The sequence below is a fragment of the Spermophilus citellus genome (assembly GCF_964194105.1).
Source record: "Spermophilus citellus genome assembly, chromosome: 2".
Lineage (NCBI taxonomy): Eukaryota > Metazoa > Chordata > Mammalia > Rodentia > Sciuridae > Spermophilus > Spermophilus citellus.
The window spans coordinates 196590142-196610618 of record NC_138183.1 but is presented as its reverse complement, the minus strand read 5'-3'; the positions used below and the strand labels follow the sequence as shown (position 1 = coordinate 196610618).

Genomic DNA, 20477 nt, shown 5'->3' with positions numbered 1-20477 from the left:
GGCTAATTTTCCCAGGGATGCTGCAAAGACACAAAGATTTAGGAAGATAGGTTGCTTTGAGTAATGATTTAATTAAAATGAAAATATAACATATATTGCAATAAATGTCACTCTATATATTAATGTTTCTATGCTCATTAGCAACCACACATTGTAAGGTATCAAAGAACAATCAAATTGCATTTCTTTAAGCCATTAAGTAGTGCCTCAAAACAACAGGAACATTTTATCTCTCAGTTTCTTTAAGTCAGGAGACTAGTACAGCACAGCTTAATCCTCAAAATAAGGCTGGTATCTCACTTCAGCCTTAGCTGAAGAAGGATTTGAAAATAAGAACAAAGGTCAGTTTTGATCAGAAAGTCAGGTCAGGAAGATGGATGCAGATTCAAAGGAATTGGAATGTTGATACCTTTAAGACACTTCCGAGCTCTTCCTCACTTATGGTCAAGGTCATCTGCTTCCAGGGAATTGCTCCTCCCAGCTAGGAGTTGTTAATGAGTATCCCCTGGGTAGCTACATTCCCACCCTTGACTCCACCTTTTGGGCAAGGTGAGAGGAGGTGGCATGAAAACAAAGGAAACCTAAGATCTATAAAAGGGGCAAGCCACCCCCACTCCCTGGGGCACCAGCTCTGGACCCCCTCCTCTCTGGAGGAGTTTCTCTCCCTCTCTCCCTCTCTGCCTCTTTCCCTCTCTCCCTCTCTCCCTCCCTCCCTCCCTCCTTCTCCTTTAAATAAAACTTTTTGCTCTTGCCTTGGTATTTTCTGGGTGTTCAGTCTTCAACACCAAGAAATAGGACCCGACCCTAATTTTCAAGACCAATTTCAATATGCTTCAAAATTTTCATGGTCCTGCATAGAATCTCATGGGTACTTGTGGCCTGTTGAACTGAAGGACTCAATTTCTCACTATATATGTCTGGAGAAGGCCACATTTAGCTCCTGACTGATTGTTGGCTGGAGCCTGCCCTCAGGCTTTGCTGTATGAACATGCCCAACAAGCAGCTTGTTTCACCCCAATCAGGATGTGAAGCATGCACGTGAGAACCATCATCATCACCATATCCTATTGGTTATAAGAGAGTCACAGTTCCTATCTCATGAGAGGATTACACAGGGGCTTGAGTACAAGAAGGCAGAGATAATCAGAAACTATTTCATTATTTCCTGATCAAACCAGTATAGAAAGAATTGGGTATAAACTTTATTGAGATTATTAGATCCTTGAAAGCAAGGGTCGTGACCCTTCTGATTCTTTAACAATCACTCAAAAATCCTCACAATGATTTGCTCACAGTCCATTTTTGTTATTGATATTTATCTGTGAAAATGCTCAATAGGAGGCCTATGTAGTTACAGTGCTTGAATTGAACCCCTCAGGCTTTCTGTCATTAAAATTTCTATAATAAGAAAACATGTGTATAATAATCACACAAAAATAGCTAAATGAGGATCAAATTGGTATTGATACCTAAGAAACCCAATAATCTTTCCCCATGTGTGTCTTCTCTATAAAGGAGAAGCACAATGTTCAGGTGTGGATCTTCTCCTTTCCTGTGGACCTAGAATAGCTGGGATGTCAAGAAGTCTACCTCCATTACTCAACAGCCTACATTGACAAGGGAGGTCAAACTCCTCCAGAGAAACTGATGTAACTCCATTTTTGAAAATAATTAAATAATAGCAGCTTCTACCTGCTGTTATTTTTTTCAAAATAAAATTGAAGAGAACACACATAAATAATAAGACATGATGTCTATGGATTAAAAGATGTAATATTGTTTAAATGTTCACATCACACAAAGCAATCTACAGGTGCAATGCAATTATATGAAAATCCCAATGATATACATCACTGAAATGAAACTTTTCCCCTAACATTCCTATAAATCCCAAAGGATCTTGGAGAGCAAAATTGATTTTGGAAGAAAAAGAAAAAAGAAAGTTGAAATGAGATACTAATGTGACTCCATTTTAAAAAATGCTTCTACCTCAAGGCCTGTCCTAAGGAAGGGGGCATGACCCTTGTCCTTGGAAAAACCCACAGAGCACTCCTAGGCACATACCCACCCTGCTGAGTTGTTTGTCTACAAATAACTGGAGATATCTGCAGTGCCAGGTGTCCCTGACTCAGTTAGGCTAGGTGAGGACCCATAGAAACCCCCTAGCAACCACCAATTAGCTTGAGACAAGGAAAATACCTGGGATGCCAGATAACCCCCAGTAATTTATGGTGGTTGATAACATGTTGGGAAACCATGTAGTTTAGCTCGTACTCCCCTCGTGGCTTAAACCAATCAGTTCAAACAAATCCCCCTCTTGTACTAACCAATCACCCCTACCCAACTTGTTCCCGCTGTTACCACTGTTGACCGGTGACGAGTCCTTGCTTCCCCAATGTTGAAGAATAACACCAGAGAAGCACGCCGAGGCAAGGTCAGAGTGGAAAGTAGAGGCTTTATTAAAGGACAGCAGAAAAGACTTCTCCCAAAGGAAGAAGGGGACCCAAAAGATGGAATCCGTGAAAGTGCGGTTGTTTCCCCTTTTTATAATTCTTTCAGTGATGGAATGTAGGTGGGAAGGCCCGAAAGGGTGGAGCACAGGTGGGGCAAAGAAGTAATCTTCATTAACATTTCTTTGGGATGGGCTGGGGTCCTTGGGCTTTTCCCAGACTTCATTAACATTCCAAGAGTTGTTCTGCTTTTCCCGGAATTCATTCTTAACATGGCCTCCATTCTGAATCCTACTCGATATTAGACCAAATTTACCTAACTATACTGACTACCTAGCTTTAAATCTGGCTTCACCGCCAGTGAATGTGCTAATCAATGCTAAGAGTTGTTCTTTGATTTTCCTGTGGTATGGAATGATTTGCTGTGTGATGTTGTGATGCATAGAGTATCCCCCCAAAACCTATAAAATCTCACTGAACAAAGGACTAGGACTCACTCCCTGGGACTGCTGTGTCAGAAATGGTTGTGAGTCCAGGCTCGAGCTTGCAATAGACTCTTGTGTGTTTGCATAGGATTCGGCTCCTGGAGGTCTATTGGGGTCCCATGAATCTGGCATTACACTCCCAGTCCAGAAACTTGAACTTACTACTTCACTAAAATATTAAGTAACAGAACAAGTACACATGTACATGAGTATTGTCCATACACCTCAGTGTCTCCAGACAGGAATACAATGGAGCTGAAATAATATATCAGACTGTTAGGTAATAGCTAGCAATGAGCAATGATCCTTCTTTAAATGACTTCCAAAGTAAATGAGAAAGCAAGAAGTGGTAGTTAATTTGTAGAAAATAAACAAGAAGAAAAAGGAGCTAATGGGAAGACACATAAGATAAAAGGGTTGATGGAACTAAATCTTGACAATGTCCACTGAGGTTGGTGTGAAGCTAGGGATTATGGCTAAAGGTATCTCCATTTGTCTGGTAAGGAAGATTCCTTTAATAGTGCAGGCACACTAAGGTGACTTCTGACCAGCTATTGACCCCAGTGCCCACATTAACATGGCATTGACTTGTAGATGAAACCCCCTAAATAGGATGGCCACCATGACACTTCCCCATAGGACAAACTAAGGTCAAAAACTCCACAGCTCAAGGTGAAGGAGGAGTTGAACACCTGATTGGCAAAGAGTACAGAAGGTGATCCCCAGTTATCCTGGTAAAACATCAAACGGTAGTAAAATTGGGGACAGTATTGTCTCCTCTTTCATTCTCTGCTTGGAGACGGCCCACTCTCTCCCTTGAGAGTGCTTTTAGCTTAAGCCTCACTTTTCTTTTACTTTATTTTCACCTTACTTTCACTTCTAATAAAGTTCTCCTGCATGACTCTTGGTGTCTGACTAAATCTTCTTTCATAGGAACACAAGGGCCTAGGTTTGGAGTTTCAGTTGCCTGCTTTCCTGTGATAAGATCAGGAACTGACTCATTTGGGGGGAAAAGCTTGTAGGTTGCTGAAGACAGATGGCTTTGAGAATGGACATATTATCCTCTTTAGGGGTCAATATGATTGTGTAGGCCTAGGACTCCTGGGGACCAGGATACAACTTTTCCTCTCTCTTCATTATCACCATAAGTATCACAATCAACAGTAGTTTGTTTTCCTATCTTCCTGGCATACTTAAAATCCAAAGACAATAGCAAGCATACTCCTATTTCCCAGTGGTGAGAACAAATCTTAATTTTCCAAAATGGATCAAAGACTAGTAATTAAACCCGAAATTTTGTGACTCCTAAAAGAAAACAGGGTCAGCACTCCAACCTACAGGTTTAGGCAATGACTTCCTCAATAGGTCTCCAAAAGGCTCAGGAAATAGCATCAAGAATTAATAAATGGAGCCGGGCATGGTGGCACATGCCTGTAATCCCAGCAGCTGGGGAGACTGAGGCAGGAGGATCATGAGTTCGAAGCCAGCCCCAGCAAAAATGAGGCACTCAGCAACTCAGTGAGACCCTATCTCTAAATAAAATACAAAACAGCATTGGGGATGTGGCTCAGTGTTTAAGTGGCTCAGAGTTCAATCACAAGCAGCATCTCCCTCCCCCCCAAAAAATTAATAAATGGGATGGCATTAAATTGAAAACTTCTGGACAGTAAAGGAAACAAGACTGAAAACAGCCTACAGAATGGGATAAATTCTTTGCTAGCTAGTTTTCTGATGCAGGATTAATGTCCAGAATATAAAGAACTCAATATACCTTCCATTTATTTTCATCACTCAATTTAAGTGGGAAATATTTTATAGGACCCTTCTACTACACACACATACACACGTGTGTGCGCACACACACACACACACACACACACACACAACAGAAGGCACAGATGCTTTAATACCTTGTATAAAATGGTGTTGTACTTGCATATAGTCTATGCGCATTCCACTGTACATTTTAAAGTGTCTCTAGCTTATTTAGAATCTCTAATACAATGAACATGCTACATAAATAGTCATTATACTATCTATAGTGTTTAGGGAATAATGACAAGGAAAAAATCTGTTCAGAAAAGATGTCATTTTTTTTCCAAATATTTTCCACCTGTGGTTGGTTGAATTCACAGACAGAGAACACATACATATGGAGAACTGTTTCTTTTGCTTTGCATTTTAAAAGTCCCTGGAGACCTCTCTTCACTTGAATTAGTAACTAAAACCCTTCTGAGATTTCACAGCACTGCACTATGTTTACAGATAGGGGAGAGGGATTTCAGCATTTCTTGGATCATGGCCCAAGGAAGATCCACATCTTTCTGACGATCCCACAGTTCAATCCCAGCTGGGTATAAAGTCCATGGCTTCAGAGTTTTAGTCCATCTGCTAGCAAAGACAGAGAAGGCTCCTCTTTGCACATGTAGCTGATTAAAAAAAAAAAAAGGTAGAGAAAAATGTTCATTGTATTGACTTCGTGCTTTGATCGTTTCTTATCAAATATGCCAATAGTCTTACAGAAAAATTCAAAACCAGTAGGGCACACAATAATATAACATTATCTAATGATTTATAACTAAAAATTTAGAAGATTTTTATCAGAATTAAATCCCAGGGAATAAGAGATTTAACCAAAAATACTGAAAACTGACACTTAAAAAATTATAATGTGTATACTTATTACAAAGGATTTATGAAATAAAGTTTATATTTTGAAAAGCTTGACTTAAAAGTATTAGAATTATAAGTAACTAAAATTGCTATTATTTCATTTCAAATCTTGCGAAATATTAGTTATATAAAAATATACCTTTAAAAATATTTGTAGAATTATAATTGATCAAGTTTCTATACCAATTCTTTGTCTCTAAGTGGCAGATCTCTGCCCTGTCTTAAGCCAGCATCTATCATTCCACACTTCATGGATAGCAGGAAATGTCTCTGTATTTATTCAGAGAGAAAAAGGTAGACGTCTCAGATGATAATTGTTTTGCATAACTCTCCACCAAATTACACATTTACAAATTACTCAAATGGAAATTCTAATCCTCATCTTTTTAATGTGGTTTACTATCATGCTGTACATTAAGTCACCTACTACTTTCCTCAAGGACCCACATGTCAATGAATCCCTCTCATTCTATATTCTTATTCTGTCACCCTCTACTGTAACTTTAATCTTACCTTGTAAATGTATGCACATCACTAATTTTTTTCCAATCTTTCAAAAACCCTCCATCCCTCCCGGCTTCATTAGTCATGGTCTATTTCTCTCCTTGCTCTCACTGCCACGTTACTAGAAGTAAAACACATCAAAACCCCACTACTTACTTTTCCATCCATTCCTCAAGCCACTGTGTCAGGGTGTCTATTTTCACCCTTTAAGTTCAACTGTTTTTTCCATGGTTGCTAATGTGCTCTAAGCTGCTTTTGATTTTTTCAAAATTTTTCCAGACTTGACTGCTTCAACAAGTTGACATTGTTGTTTATTCAAAATCAGTCTCAGCATCGCGTTCCCTTGGTTTTTAAGTTTCTCATAAGTTGTCTTTCTCTCCTAACGTTAAGGAATACAGTCTTTTTCAAAAACTGCCACCAAGCTCTGTCATGATTATATTTCGAGTCTACTATCCGAGGTTGTCCACCCACACTGTTGGATGGAAATCATACAATTAAAGGACAATATTATATGCATTCCTTATAAAATCCAGAGATCTGTGCATGGATATTCACACCTACAGGGCCCTTTAAGACCCATGGACATTTTTTTAGTGGATTTCTCTCACTCATTATACAACACAATATATTAAAATTTTAATGCACTAATATTTCTTAACTGTCTCTATCTGTAGAATCAGAAGGATCTTAAAAGGCTATGAATATAACAATAATTATCATCAAAATATGTAGTTATGTAAATATATTTTATTAGACTTAAAAATAAAAATCCTGTATCTTTCCTAAATGTCCCTATTTATAAATGCTATGTGAAATTATAATATAATTTAATGTATTTTCAATGACAGAGACATTATCTATGACTATAGATAACTCTCTAAATGCAAATAATTCTAAATATTTCTACATAACAATGTAATTTATTACTTCTACAGGATGTGAGCCTTGTAAAGAGAAATGCTACAAATCCAGGACAACATGGATATCCTCAGTAATTTGACATCCAGATTTCCAACCTTCTCACTCACTGGCATTCCTGGCCTAGAGTCTGCCCAGGCCTGGATCTCCATTCCTTTCTGTTGCCTTTATGCCATTGCCCTGTCTGGGAACAGCATGATCCTGTTAGTCATCAGCACCCAGCACAGTCTTCATGAGCCCATGTACTATTTCCTCTCTATGTTGTCAGTCACAGATCTGGGCTTGACTCTTTCCACAATGTCCACAACATTGGGTATCCTCTGGTTTAACGCAAATGAAGTCAGTCTGGACAGCTGCAATGTCCAGATGTTTTTTCTTCATGGATTTTCTGTCATGGAGTCTGGGGTGCTGGTATCTATGGCTTTTGACCGCTATGTGGCCATCTGTGACCCTCTCAGATATGCTACAGTTCTCAATAATTCCAGGATCATTCAGATGAGTCTCCTGGTAATTACACGTGCTATAATATTAATATTACCACTACAATTGCTCCTTAAGCCTCTCTCTTTCTGTAGAATAAATACCCTTTCCCACTCCTACTGCTACCATCCAGATGTGATTAAATTAGCATGTTCAGACACTCAAGCCAATAGTATCTGTGGATTGCTTGCCCTCATCCTGTCCACAGGGATAGACATGCCATGCATTGTTCTGTCTTATATTTTGATAATTCGCTCTGTCTTCAATATTGCCTCACCTGAGGAACAGCAGAAGGCTTTAAGCACTTGTGTCTCCCACATTGGAGCAGTAGCTATTTTCTATATCCCCCTGATGAGCCTGTCCTTGGTACATCACTATGGTGGGTCAGTCCCCGATGGCCAATATATGCTTGCTTCTGCCCCCTGTGCTCAATCCTATTATCTACAGTGTAAAAACAAAACAGATTCGCAAGGCTATATTTCGTCTGCTCCCTACAAAGTAAAATGGATTATTACTTTTGAGAAAAACCTGATGTAATTTACTTACACTATAGGAAAGGAACCCTAGTAGGGCACTGCCTATTTAATATTATTTTTCATGTTTTCATTTACACAACATTTAGTAAATATTTTTTGTATTTAGGCAAGATCACTTTCAGGAGAATATTTAAAAGGTAATGATTGAAGAGAATGGCTTATGTTCAGAGAAGTAATGTAGCTGCTTTGTAGTGGAACTAAGATACCTGGCAGAAGCTTGAATGGAAATGATAAAGGCAATAATTCAAGTATTCCACCAAGGCATTAAGTGTTGACCCCAGCTAAGTAAGAAAAACTCTTAAATTCTGAGTTATGAAGCCCTTTACCAGAAAGAAAATTAATCCCAGAAACTCATCCATTTTAGGTCTGCTGGTAGCAATCCAAGAGTGACTAAAACTGCATAGGCTTAGATATTGTCAACCCCACACTTGTATCTTCAGTGTACCTCGTACCAACATCATTATCATGCTCACCTGAAAATTTCAGCATTTGCATTTATGTTGCTTTCTGTGATATATTGCAAGCTTCCAGAGGGCATAAGATGTGCCTTATTTATTTATGCATTCCCTAGTTTTATCAGGGCTAGGCACATAGTAGATGTTCAAGAAATAGTTGCTGAATTTTGAGATGCAAAGATTGAGAATAGCTGGAAAACAACCTAGATGTTGGAGTCTTGGTTTTCAAAATGTAGATTTAGCAAAGTGAAGTGATGCCCAACTGAAATCCCAGCAACTTGAAAGGCAGAGGCATGTGGATGGCAAGTTCAAGACCAGTGTGGGCTACTTAGCAAGACCTTGTCTCAAAATAAATAAAAAGGGATTGGGGGGAAGTGGCCCAGCATATGCCTAATATGCACAAGGCCCTGGGTTCAATCTCTAGTACCACTAAATATATAAATGAACAAAAACATAAATGTAAATAAATATGTCCATGAGTTCTGCACCTACTATAATATTACAACTGGAAGGTGGCAATTCAACTACAATTAGAACCGGAAGAGAAACTTCCATGCAAATTTCTGAAGGGAGACCTCTCTAAGAGTTACATTGTTTTGAGACCTTAGCACAATTATTTATTTTTTTTTTTTTTACATATAAGAGGTTGTGAGGGGAATGGGAAAATAAACAAAGAGAGAAATGAATTACAGTAGATGGGGTAGAGAGAGAAGTTGGGAGGGGAGGGGAGGGGGGATAGTAGGGGATAGGAAAGGTAGCAGAATACAACAATTACTATTAGGGCATTATGTAAAATTGTGGATGTGTAACCGACGTGATTCTGCAATCTGCATTTGGGGTAAAATTGGGGGTTCATAACCCACTTCAATCTAATGTATGAAATATAATATGTCAAGAGCTTTGTAATGTTGTGAACAACCAATAAAAAAAAGCACAATTGTTTTTGAATGTCAGTAACTATTAAATATGGTGATCATAATGACCATGGTGTATGGTCTCTGAATCAGCACACAATGGGCATGCATATTCTAGAATAGTGAACCAAAATTAGTAGAGATCCTCTAGCAGCACATGGAAAAAAGTGCATGGTTCATTTGTGGTAGGAGCAGAGATGGTAGGTAGAGGGAGAGATACTCCAAAATCTGATTTGTGTTCTCGTTGGGGATTATCATCCTTGTCTTCACTCATACATAGCCCCCATTTTAAGTAAGAGAAGCATGGCCTTGTTTGGTACCATATGATAATCATTGCTTATATCTTCCACCCAAAATGAGTTGTATCCCTTCTTCTGGAAACAAGAAGATAGAATGAGAGGCCATTTCAATGTATGAACTATTGTGAAAAATGTTGAATTCCAAAGTGAAGCAGGAGGACCCAACAAACATTTTGATAATCCCCCCAAACTCTCAAATATAACTACCTTACCATTGATTGTTTCTTAAGCATAATTTTCAATATTTATACATTCACCTATTGAAATAGCTGTGTAGGATTATTACATATTCTATAGGGCAAGTTGTTTTGTTACATATGCAATCTTCTTAAATATTTCTCAACATTGAGTGCAATTTTAAACCTGTAAGTAGTACACAATGTAGGCTCAATAAATCTTGATTGAACCTAGGAAACATATCAAGTGTGAATTTCTCTTCTTTACAAAGGCATATTTTTACCTTCAATAAAAGATGCCTTCCCCTAAAATGTCAATTTGTATACTAAGAAAAATCTATATTAACCTAATTTTTATGGATTTATTCCAGGTCAAAAAATCAGAATATAATTAGTAATTTTCTACTAGCATCTTCAAGGGAGATGTACTAAGAATATGGTAGCAAAGACCCCAGATGCATTGCATCTTCAGAGAGGAATAAAGCATGAGTACTTCATTCAACCTAATATGAAACGTGGAAGAGAAAGAGGCTTCAGAAGCATACATACCTACATATACACATCCATGAAATCATTTTTATTTAAAACTTGACAGAGTGCACACAGAGACACATAGCAATCTCTACCATTACTTATTTATATTCAACATCCTCACACTTCAAATTAGAAGCTATCATTCTTCAATTAGATATTTTGTCTAAATATAAAATGCAAATAGCTATTTCACAGCAATCTTAAGCAGTCCTCTACTATAACAACCTACTAATAAGAATGAAATTATGTCTTTTACCGGTGAATGAGTGAAAATGGAGGACTCCATGCTGAGTGAAATAAGTCAGATGCAGAAAGTCAAAGGTCAAATGTTTTCTCTTATGTGCAGAAGCTAGAGAGAAATAAGGGATTTTTAAAAGTGGAGGGCAAGTGTCTCAAGAAAATGGAAGGGAGAACAGATGAGTAGAAGAAGAGGGAGAGAGGAGGAACAGAAAAGGGGAGGAAACAACAGAATGAAATCAACCTATGTCAGGTGTATGTGTGAAATTATCACAATGAAGCCCACTTTATGTGTATCTATAATGTGCCGATTAAAAATAAATTAAAAAGACAGTATCCAGCCCTATAATTTCTAAATGTGTAGGTCTGCTAGGAACTCACATACTAAATAACAACAGAGCAAAACAGACATATTCAAATCACACAGCTCTGGTCCTTTGTCTATATGCATCCATCTAACACATGCTTTCTTCCAGAGTTTTTTAGTATGTGGTGTGTCTATTAAGTATGATAGCAGCAAAAATTAGATGTCCTTAGGTCCTTAGGCAGTGGCAGTAGCTCCATCTTCTACATGTAGCTGAAGCATGACAATCCATAAAGAACACAGGATTTGGAGTCAACAGACCCAGAATCAAACTCCATAGAGTTTTATTTTAAGTAAGTTATTTAATATTACAATCCCTCCATTTCCTCCTTTGTAAATTAAGATCACAGGTGTACATGCTGAAGAATGAAGCTTCAAACTGAACAAAACACAAGCACAAAAGAACAATGCTGGACATGAATAAGTGGGTGCTTGATGAGTATTGTTGTTGCTTTTGTTGTTTTGTTGGTAGACAAGAAGTATAGGTCTATGTAGATTGAAAAAAAAAAAAAAAGAGCCACAGAGTGTGTCATTGGATCAGGTAGATTCCAACAAGAAAATCAGTTTTCAAAAAGAAAAAAGGAAAGCTCACCTGAGTTCTCAGAGGCTTGGCTCCAGAATTGCCTTTAACGGGAGCATCCAGTTCCCTAGGAGAGCTGTGCATTCATAAGGAAGAGGAATCTGAGATCCAGATGTGGAAGACATTCAGTCTAGGTAAATGTGTGGAAGGAAGACTGGGTCTTCAGACATGGTATTGCTGAGACATGACATGGTGAGTTGGTGAGAGCACATCCATCTTCATTGAGCATCCATACTTTTCAGAAGAACCAAACTCCAAATATATTTGTGCCTGAGAGACTGCTAAGCAGGTTCTCCAGATCTGCAGAGTCAGCCTAGGAGAAGAAAAATACAGAAGCACTCCTCCATTCATCAGTTCAGTCCCTTGGTTTCCAACACATTTTTTCACACACACAATATTGCTTCATCCTAAGTCAAGAAAGTTTTAGCCATAATGGACCAGCAGGAGTACCCTGCACTGATGGAGAAAATTAGAGGAAATGGGGTTGAGATGGTGGTACCTTTTCTAAGGATGCTCTCACTCTCTCATGGCCACCTCACTACATTTTCAATAGCCATGGGAGTCAAATGCAGGAAAGCAAGCAAAGTCCACAAGATCATGGTAGAAATGTTGATATTAAATGTTGAGTTGTGAGTTATCCCTGGTTGTATTGTATGCAGTTAGTGTACAAGAGTAAGTGTTGTAGATGATGGGGATGAGGGAAGAGAGGTTACAAATGAGATTTTGGAGGAGTCTTTGTACTAGCTAAACTCCTTTGAGGTACAGAAGTTCAAAAAAAGAGAATGATCAACTGGAATGGGAAGCATTAGTGGACTCCTTTATGAGCAACAATTGTGCTCCAGATAAAACCATTCTCTCTTCATTCTTCTAATTTGTAGCAATCATTAAAAATAGCATTTTCTGGGCTGGAGATGTGGCTCAAGCAGTAGCGCGCTCGCCTGGCATGCGTGCGGCCCGGGTTCCATCCTCAGCACCACATACAGACAAAGATGTTGTGTCTGCCAAATACTAAAAAATAAATATTAAAATTCTCTCTCTCTCTCTCTCTCTCTCTCTCTCTCTCTCTCTCTCTCTCTCTCTTTCTTTAAAAAAATAGCATTTTCTTCTGTTGTTCCTGTATTAGTTCAGGCTACCTTGTAATAACCTTGAGTCCCTTATTATCATACAATAACATGCTCATGCTTATGAGAAGTTATGTGTAGACCTTCTACACATGAGAACCATGTGTAAAAATTCTATAGTTGTGGCATCATGATCTACTTTAGGATGCTAAAGTTTCCAATAAAACCTCAGTTACTTAACTCCTCAGTAGGATTCTAAGAGCTCAAAGGAGAAGAAAGATTTAGTAGTGAAGTGTTGCCACTTTCAGAGTGAACTACACTATCCAGTTTCTGAATGCCTTCCTTTTTCTCCCCTTACAAAAATATCTTCTGACAAACTATAAGAAACATGAATAAAGGTAGAGACAAAATTGAGAAGTTATGAAATATTTCTCAGAAAGAAATACATATGATGCTTTATTTTAAATAGTATGAACCTTTTTTTCATTTTATAACAACATGTAGTGAACTAGCATTAGGAGCACAATATCATTTCTGAATTTGCTACAAATAGGATTAGTTTTGCCTTTGTTAATATTCCCAAAAACAGTATGGTATCTAAAGAAAACATGGTAAATAGAAAAACAATATGTAGATAGAAATTGCATAATAACCATTTACATACAAATTTGCATCTCATCACCCCATGGTAGGTTTTATGATGCCTTTTTCATTTTCACCCTGCACAGATGAAGTCTCACCACTTTCTGTGTATTTTTGTCATAAGGACTTTATTTTCTCACCTTCCCCTTTCTTCCACAGCATATTAAATATGTGGACATACATCCAGAACTGCACTTGTAGCGAAGATTATGGCCTTAAACACCTGTGTTAGGAAAAAAAGAGAAATTCTGTAAACAAGGTTTTTTTAAAGATAGGTATCTCCATAATTTGATAAAAGAAATGCAAATTCATCTGAAAGACTTACAAGTTTAAGATATAAAAGGAATCAATTATAATCAAGGAAAAACACACATATATGTATATATATGTATATATATATATATATATATATGTATATATATATATATATATATGTATGTATATATATATAAAATCAACATTGGCATGAAGAAATGACATCATTATAGATTCTAAAGTAACTTTGAAAATAATTTTAAATACCTTGCACTGATGTTTTTGAAAATTAGTATGAAATACATGGATATCTAACAAAACAGCCATGAAAGTATAAGAAGTTTTCAATAATCTCATACATTATATCCATACTTATAAGTCAATCCAAGAAGTAAGGAAGGAAGGAAAGAAAACAATAAAGAGTGTGAATACAGAATCTACAGAATGGGAGAAAATCTTGGCTAGCTCCTCTTCCAACAGAGAAATGATGTCCAGAATATATAAAGAATGAGATAGATTTTCCATTTATAGTCATCACTCAATATTCATAGGAAACTCGTTACATGACCTCCAGTGTACACCAGAATGCACAGATGCTTTAATTACATATAAAATGGTGTCATATTTGCACACCCCACTGTGTACTTTAAGTCATCTCTAGATTGCCTTTAATACTGAATACAATAAAAATGCTATATAAATAGTTGTTATACTATAGTGTTTAGGGGACAATGATAAGGAACAGGTCTGTTCATGTTCATGCCAATTTTTCCAAATACTTTCCATGTATGGTTGGTTGAATTCACATATACAGAATACATAGATATGGAAAGCTCAGTATGAATGGATTATTTAGTTTGGGATTGCTTTGCATTTCAAATATCTCTGGAGACCTCTGTTCACTTGAAGTAGTAGCTAACACCATTCTGAGATTTCATAGCTCTGCCTATAAATACAGAGAGGGAGAAAGGGATTTCAGTGTTTCTTTGTCTGTGGCTCCAGGAAGATCCACATCTTACTGATGATACCACTTGCTATAAAATCCATGAGTCTACAAGTTTAGTATATCTCCTCTCTGCTAGCAAAGACAGACAAGACTCCTCTTTCCACCTGAAGCTGATAAAAAGGTAGAAAGTTTCATTGTATTTACTTTGCGTTTTGATTGCTTTCTAATCACAAATATGCAAACATATATACTGAAAAGTCAGAAAACAGTAAGGTGCACTATAATATAACATCTAATAATTTAAAATTTAAAACTTGGAAGGTTTTTCTCACATAGAATGAAATACCAGGGAACTACAAAATTAACAGAAATACAGAAAGCTAACATGAAAATAATAGACTTATTACAAGGCATTTACTCTCATGAGGTGAACTGTACTCTCTGCTGCCTAGTATTTTTAAAAGCTTGATTGAAAAGTACTACAAGTATAATAACTAATATTTCCATACTTGGAATTTAAGTCTTCCTAGAATTGATTTAACAATGTAAATCTATTATTTTAAAATTTATATCTGAACAGGTTTACATACCATTTATTTTTCTAGACAGACAACTCTTCTCATTCCCTGTCTACTGAAGACTGCTACCTTATCATGAGTCCAGCATCTATCACTGCATTCTTTCTGAACAGGAGGAAATCTTCCCCTAGTGATTCACAGAGAAAGGTAGACATTGGTGATAAGTCCCTCACGTGACTCTCCACCACATTATCCATTAGCCAGTGTCTCTGCAGTACTGATGGAAATGAAGATCCTCATTTTTTTGAGGTCTAATTACAATCATGCTCTACATTCACCTACAAATATCTCCAGAACTCCATCATCACTTAATCCTTCTCATCCTATATTTTCAATCTCTCATTATCTACTGTATCTTTAACCTTACTTTATAAAATTACACATTCACTAAGGTTTCTTCATCTTTCAAAAATCTTCTCATAGGCTTCATTAGTCATGATTTATTTCTCTCCTTGCTTTACTGCTAAGTTACCAGGAGAAAAACATATAATTTCTGCTATTTAATTTTCTATGCATCCCTCAAGCCAGTATGGCAGCTTTGTCTATTTTATCCTTCAAGTTCAACTGCTTTTTCTAGGATCACTAACATGCCATAAGTTGCATTGGACTTTTTGAATCTTTCCCAAAATTGATTGTTTCAGCAATTTGACGATGTTGTTTATATAACAGTGCCATGTTCTCCTGGTTTGTAATGTTCCCCATAAAGCTTCTAGTCTCATCTGACTTTCATGCATACAGTCTTTTTTCAGAAATTTGTACAGAGTTATCTTCATTGGTTTTCTCTTAATAGTCTGCCATCTGAGGATATCCATCAATATTGTTGGATAAAAATGCTACATGTACAATGGTAATTTCTAAACCTCTATTGCTGGCAAAATCTGGAAATCTGTGCCTAAAGATTCACATCTGCAGGGCCTCCTGAGACTTATGGATGTCTGTAAGTGGATTTCTCTTACTTATTTCATTACATGGTACATTCAAAATAGACTGCACTGATATTACCTTTTTTATTTTTGAGGTCCTGGGTGAAATGATAAAACCCAGGACCATAGGTGGGTTAGGCAAACAGTCTACCATTGAGTTACATCCATAGCCCTGGATTTTTCTTAACTGTCTATATTCATAGAATCATATGAAGATTAAAAGGCTATAAAAATAATTATCATAAAAACATGTAAAGTTATATCAAAATATTTTCCTTATGTTTAATGCTAAAAATATTTATACCTGGCTAAATGTCCCTATTTATGAATGATAAATTATTATAATTTTATTTAGTTTTTTCAACCATACACTATTACCTTAGATAACTCTCTTAATGCAAATAATTCTAAATATTTCTACATAACAATGTAATTTATTACTTCTACAGGATGTGAGCCTTGTAAAGAGAAATGCTACAAATCCAGGACAACATGGATATCCTCAGTAATTTGACATCCAGATTTCCAACCTTCTCACTCACTGGCATTCCTGGCCTAGAGTCTGCCCAGGCCTGGATCTCCATTCCTTTCTGTTGCCTTTATGCCATTGCCCTGTCTGGGAACAGCATGATCCTGTTAGTCATCAGCACCCAGCACAGTCTTCATGAGCCCATGTACTATTTCCTCTCTATGTTGTCAGTCACAGATCTGGGCTTGACTCTTTCCACAATGTCCACAACATTGGGTATCTTCTGGTTTAATGCAAATGAAGTCAGTCTAGACAGCTGTATTGTCCAGATGTTTTTTCTCCATGGATTCACTTTTATGGAGTCTGGGGTGCTGGTATCTATGGCTTTTGACCGCTATGTGGCCATCTGTGACCCTCTCAGATATGCTACAATTCTCACTAATTCCAGGATCATTCAGATGGGTCTCCTAGTGATTATACGTGCTGTGGTTTTAATAGTACCACTACTTGTGCTCCTTAAGCCTCTGTCTTTTTGTAGAATGAACACCCTTTCCCACTCCTACTGCTACCATCCAGATGTGATTAAATTAGCATGTTCAGACACTCAAGCCAATAGCATCTGTGGATTAGTTGATCTCATTCTGACCACAGGAGTAGATACACCATGCATTGTCCTGTCTTATACATTCATAATTTACTCTGTTCTCAGTATTGCCTCCCCTGAAGAACGGTACAAGGTGTTTAATACCTGTGTCTCCCACATTGGAGCAGTAGCTATTTTCTACATTCCCATGATAAGCCTATCTTTGGTTCATCGATATGGTCGATCAGCTCCCAAAGTGGTCCATTCAATGATGGCCAATGTCTACCTGCTGCTGCCCCCTGTGCTTAACCCTATTATTTATAGTGTAAAAACAAAACAGATCCGAAAGGCTATACTTAATTTTCTTACAAAATAAGCAGAGATTATTAAGTTTGAAAAAAAAACTGATAATGATTTTCACTGTAGAAAAGCAAGCTACTAGATTGGATTTTTTCCATATTTTTCACTTATTAAATAATATTTAATGAATATTTTTATTTTTTCCATTAAATGTATAAGTATGACATGCTACCCCAAGGATTTTATAACCTAGCAAGGGAAATTGGAAAACATTAATAATGAAGTTACATAAAAAATACAGCACCTACCATTTCCTGATTGATTTATTCTAAGTGTTCTACTAAGTGCTTTTAGGACATATTCTACTTATTCTCCAAAACATCACAATGAAATATATGACACTCTTAACTATTTTTCTGACATAGATATTGAGGTTTAGAGACATTTAGGCCACCAAAGACCATACAACTAATTTGGAGCAGACACAATTTTAACCCATGATACCTCTCCTTCCATTTGTGAAATACCCAAAAAACTAAAGAATGCAACAAATGTATCACATATGGTAACTTTGAAATAAATTTTTATGCTCTTAAAGTTATCTATTCTTTTTAGAAAAGAATTTTTCTTTCAGAAAAGAATAATGATAATATTCTTTAATATGATTAATGATAATAAATTATATAATTAGTTCTAGGTTATGGTCTCCAACCTAATTTAATGCATTGTGTCACTATCTTTGAAATATTTGCAGAATTTGAAACTTGGGACTTTATGGGTTAATCCTTCCCAGACATGTTCTTTATAATTTTATTATGTATTCTGCCAAAAGCATCTAGGAGAAAAGCTGTGATATCAAAAGTAAGACCCAGATCTCTATGAATACATGCCAGGTCTCTAAAAGTTTTAGTAGTCTTTTTATGGTATACTTGAGCTTGTTTCTTTGGACAATCCATAATACAAAAAGTGAAAATAGTTTATAGAATGTATGCAGAAGTTATTATTAAGTGTTAGACATTCAAAAGAAAGGCTTCCAGAATTAAGGATATTTGCTTATTTGATACAGGAAATGGAAAACTTATAGAACTAGAAAAGATCATGAAGTAGGATGCAAGGAAATTTAGAACAGAAATTTCTACATATTTTCTGCACAATGGTATTTTAAGAATTTAACATAATCTGTTTTCTTCCACAGAAAAATCTAAGATACAAAAAAATTCACATTATTTTTTATAAAATTTCAGGATTCAAAAATGTCATGAAGGATCACATATCTCTCTTTCCAAAGCAAAGAACTAAGCTTAAAAATGATGGTTTTGAGCCTATAAGCAGTTTTACACAGTTAGACTCCAAATATTTGGTACTTTGGATTAGATAAAGGGAAATGAAGGGAAAAGAGGGGAAATGGGAATAGGAAAGATAGTAGAATTAACAAGATATTATTTTACTATATGCATATATGAATATACACCAATGTAATTCCACAGCATGTACAACCAGAAGAATGGGAAGTTATACTCCATATAAGTATAATATGCCAAAATACATTCTACTGTCATGTATAACTAATAAGAACAAATTTAAAAAGAATGCACTTAGAGGAATGATAGTTAATAATGAAAGAGTAGCATTTTACCCTATTTTTTTTTTTTTTTTGCCCCTTAAGTTGAAAGAGTTGGGCTGGGGATGTGGCTCAAGCAGTAGCGCGCTCGCCTGCCATGCGTGAGGCCCGGGTTCGATCCTCAGCACCACATACCAACAAAGATGTTGTGTCCGCCGAGAACTAAAAATAAATAAATAAATATTAAAAATTCTCTCTCTCTCTCTCTCTCTCTCTCTCTCTCTCTCTCTCTCTCCTCTCTAACTCTCTCTTTAAAAAAAAAAAAAAAAAAAGAGTTCCTAAGGGTGCATCGAGCATGTTTTGATCGAGCATGTTTTGGAAGCAACTGTAGGAGAATGTGAAAAGTAGCATATCCAATTTCATTACTCATGGCAGAATGGGAGAATACTTTCCTGAGAGGTGAAAGACCTCTATAATGAAAACAACAGAACGCTAAAGAAAGAAATGTAAAAAGACCTTAGAAGATGGAAAGATCTACCTTTTTCTTGGATAGGCAGAATTAATATTGTCAAAATGACCACACTACCAAAAACACTATACAGATTTAATGCAATTCCAATCAAATCCCAATGACATTCCAAATAGAAATAGAAAAAGCAATCATGAAATTCATCTGGAAAAATAAAAGACCCAGAATACCTAAAACAATTCTTAGCAAGAAGAGTGAAGCAGGTGGCATCACTATACCAGACCTTAAACTATACTACAGAGCAACTATAATAAAAACAGCATGGTATTGGCACCAAAATAGTCTTGTAGACCAATGGTACAAAATAGAGGACACAGAGACTAACCCACAGAATTACAATTATCTTATATATGACAAAGACGCTAAAAACATATATTAGAGAAAAGATAGCCTCTTCAATAAATGGTACTGGGAAAATTGGAAATTCATATGCAACAAAATGAGATTAAACCCCTATCTCTCACCATGCACAAAACTCAATTCAAAGTGGATCAAGGACCTAGGAATTAAACCAGAGACACTGCATCTATTAGAAGAAAAAGTTGGCCCAAATCTCCATCATGTCAGATTAGGCCCCAACTTCCTTAATGAGACTCCTATAGTGCAAGAATTAATATCAAGAATCAATAAATGGGATGGATTCAAACTAAAAAGATTCTTCTCAGCAAAAGAAATAATCAGTGAGGTGAATAGAGAGTCTACTAATTGGGAAAAAAATTCTTACCACATGCACATCAGGTATAGCACTAATCTCTAAAATATATAAAGAATTCAAAAATCTTAACAACAAAAAAACAAATAACCCAATCAATAAATGGGCCAAGGACCTGAACAGATACTTCTCAGAAGATATATAATCGATCAACAAATATATGAAAAAATGTTCAGCATCTCTAGCAATTAGAGAAATGCAAATCAAAACTGTTCTAAAATTTCATCTCATTTAAGTCAAATGGCAGCTATTATGAAGAAAAACAACAACAAGTGTTGGAGAGGATGTGAGGAAAAAGGTACACTCATACATT

General features: G+C 36.4%; 3 protein-coding genes across 3 annotated transcripts in view; 2 read left to right on the top strand and 1 right to left on the bottom strand.

Moving 5' to 3' along the window:
• LOC308641719 (uncharacterized protein) overlaps positions 1-8012 on the top strand; it is a gene marked incomplete at both ends in the record, with an annotated part of 43032 nt that extends 35020 nt beyond the window's left edge. The window contains 2 exon segments of the mRNA XM_081280333.1: positions 7066-7902; positions 7904-8012. Of these exon segments, the coding sequence (XP_081136459.1) occupies positions 7066-7902; positions 7904-8012 (946 nt within the window).
• OR51T1 (olfactory receptor family 51 subfamily T member 1) overlaps positions 1-13460 on the bottom strand; it is a gene marked incomplete at its 3' end in the record, with an annotated part of 135866 nt that extends 122406 nt beyond the window's left edge. Inside the window, exon 1 of the mRNA XM_081280633.1 lies at positions 13449-13460. The remainder of the gene's footprint in view (positions 1-13448) is intronic.
• A 3021-nt stretch (positions 13461-16481) lies between these two features.
• Positions 16482-17438, top strand: OR51F1 (olfactory receptor family 51 subfamily F member 1; the record flags this gene model as incomplete). Its single annotated transcript, XM_081280656.1, has 1 exon — positions 16482-17438. One exon carries the CDS (start codon positions 16482-16484, stop codon positions 17436-17438), a length of 957 nt encoding a protein of 318 aa, XP_081136782.1.
• Between the last annotated feature and the right edge of the window lie 3039 nt (positions 17439-20477).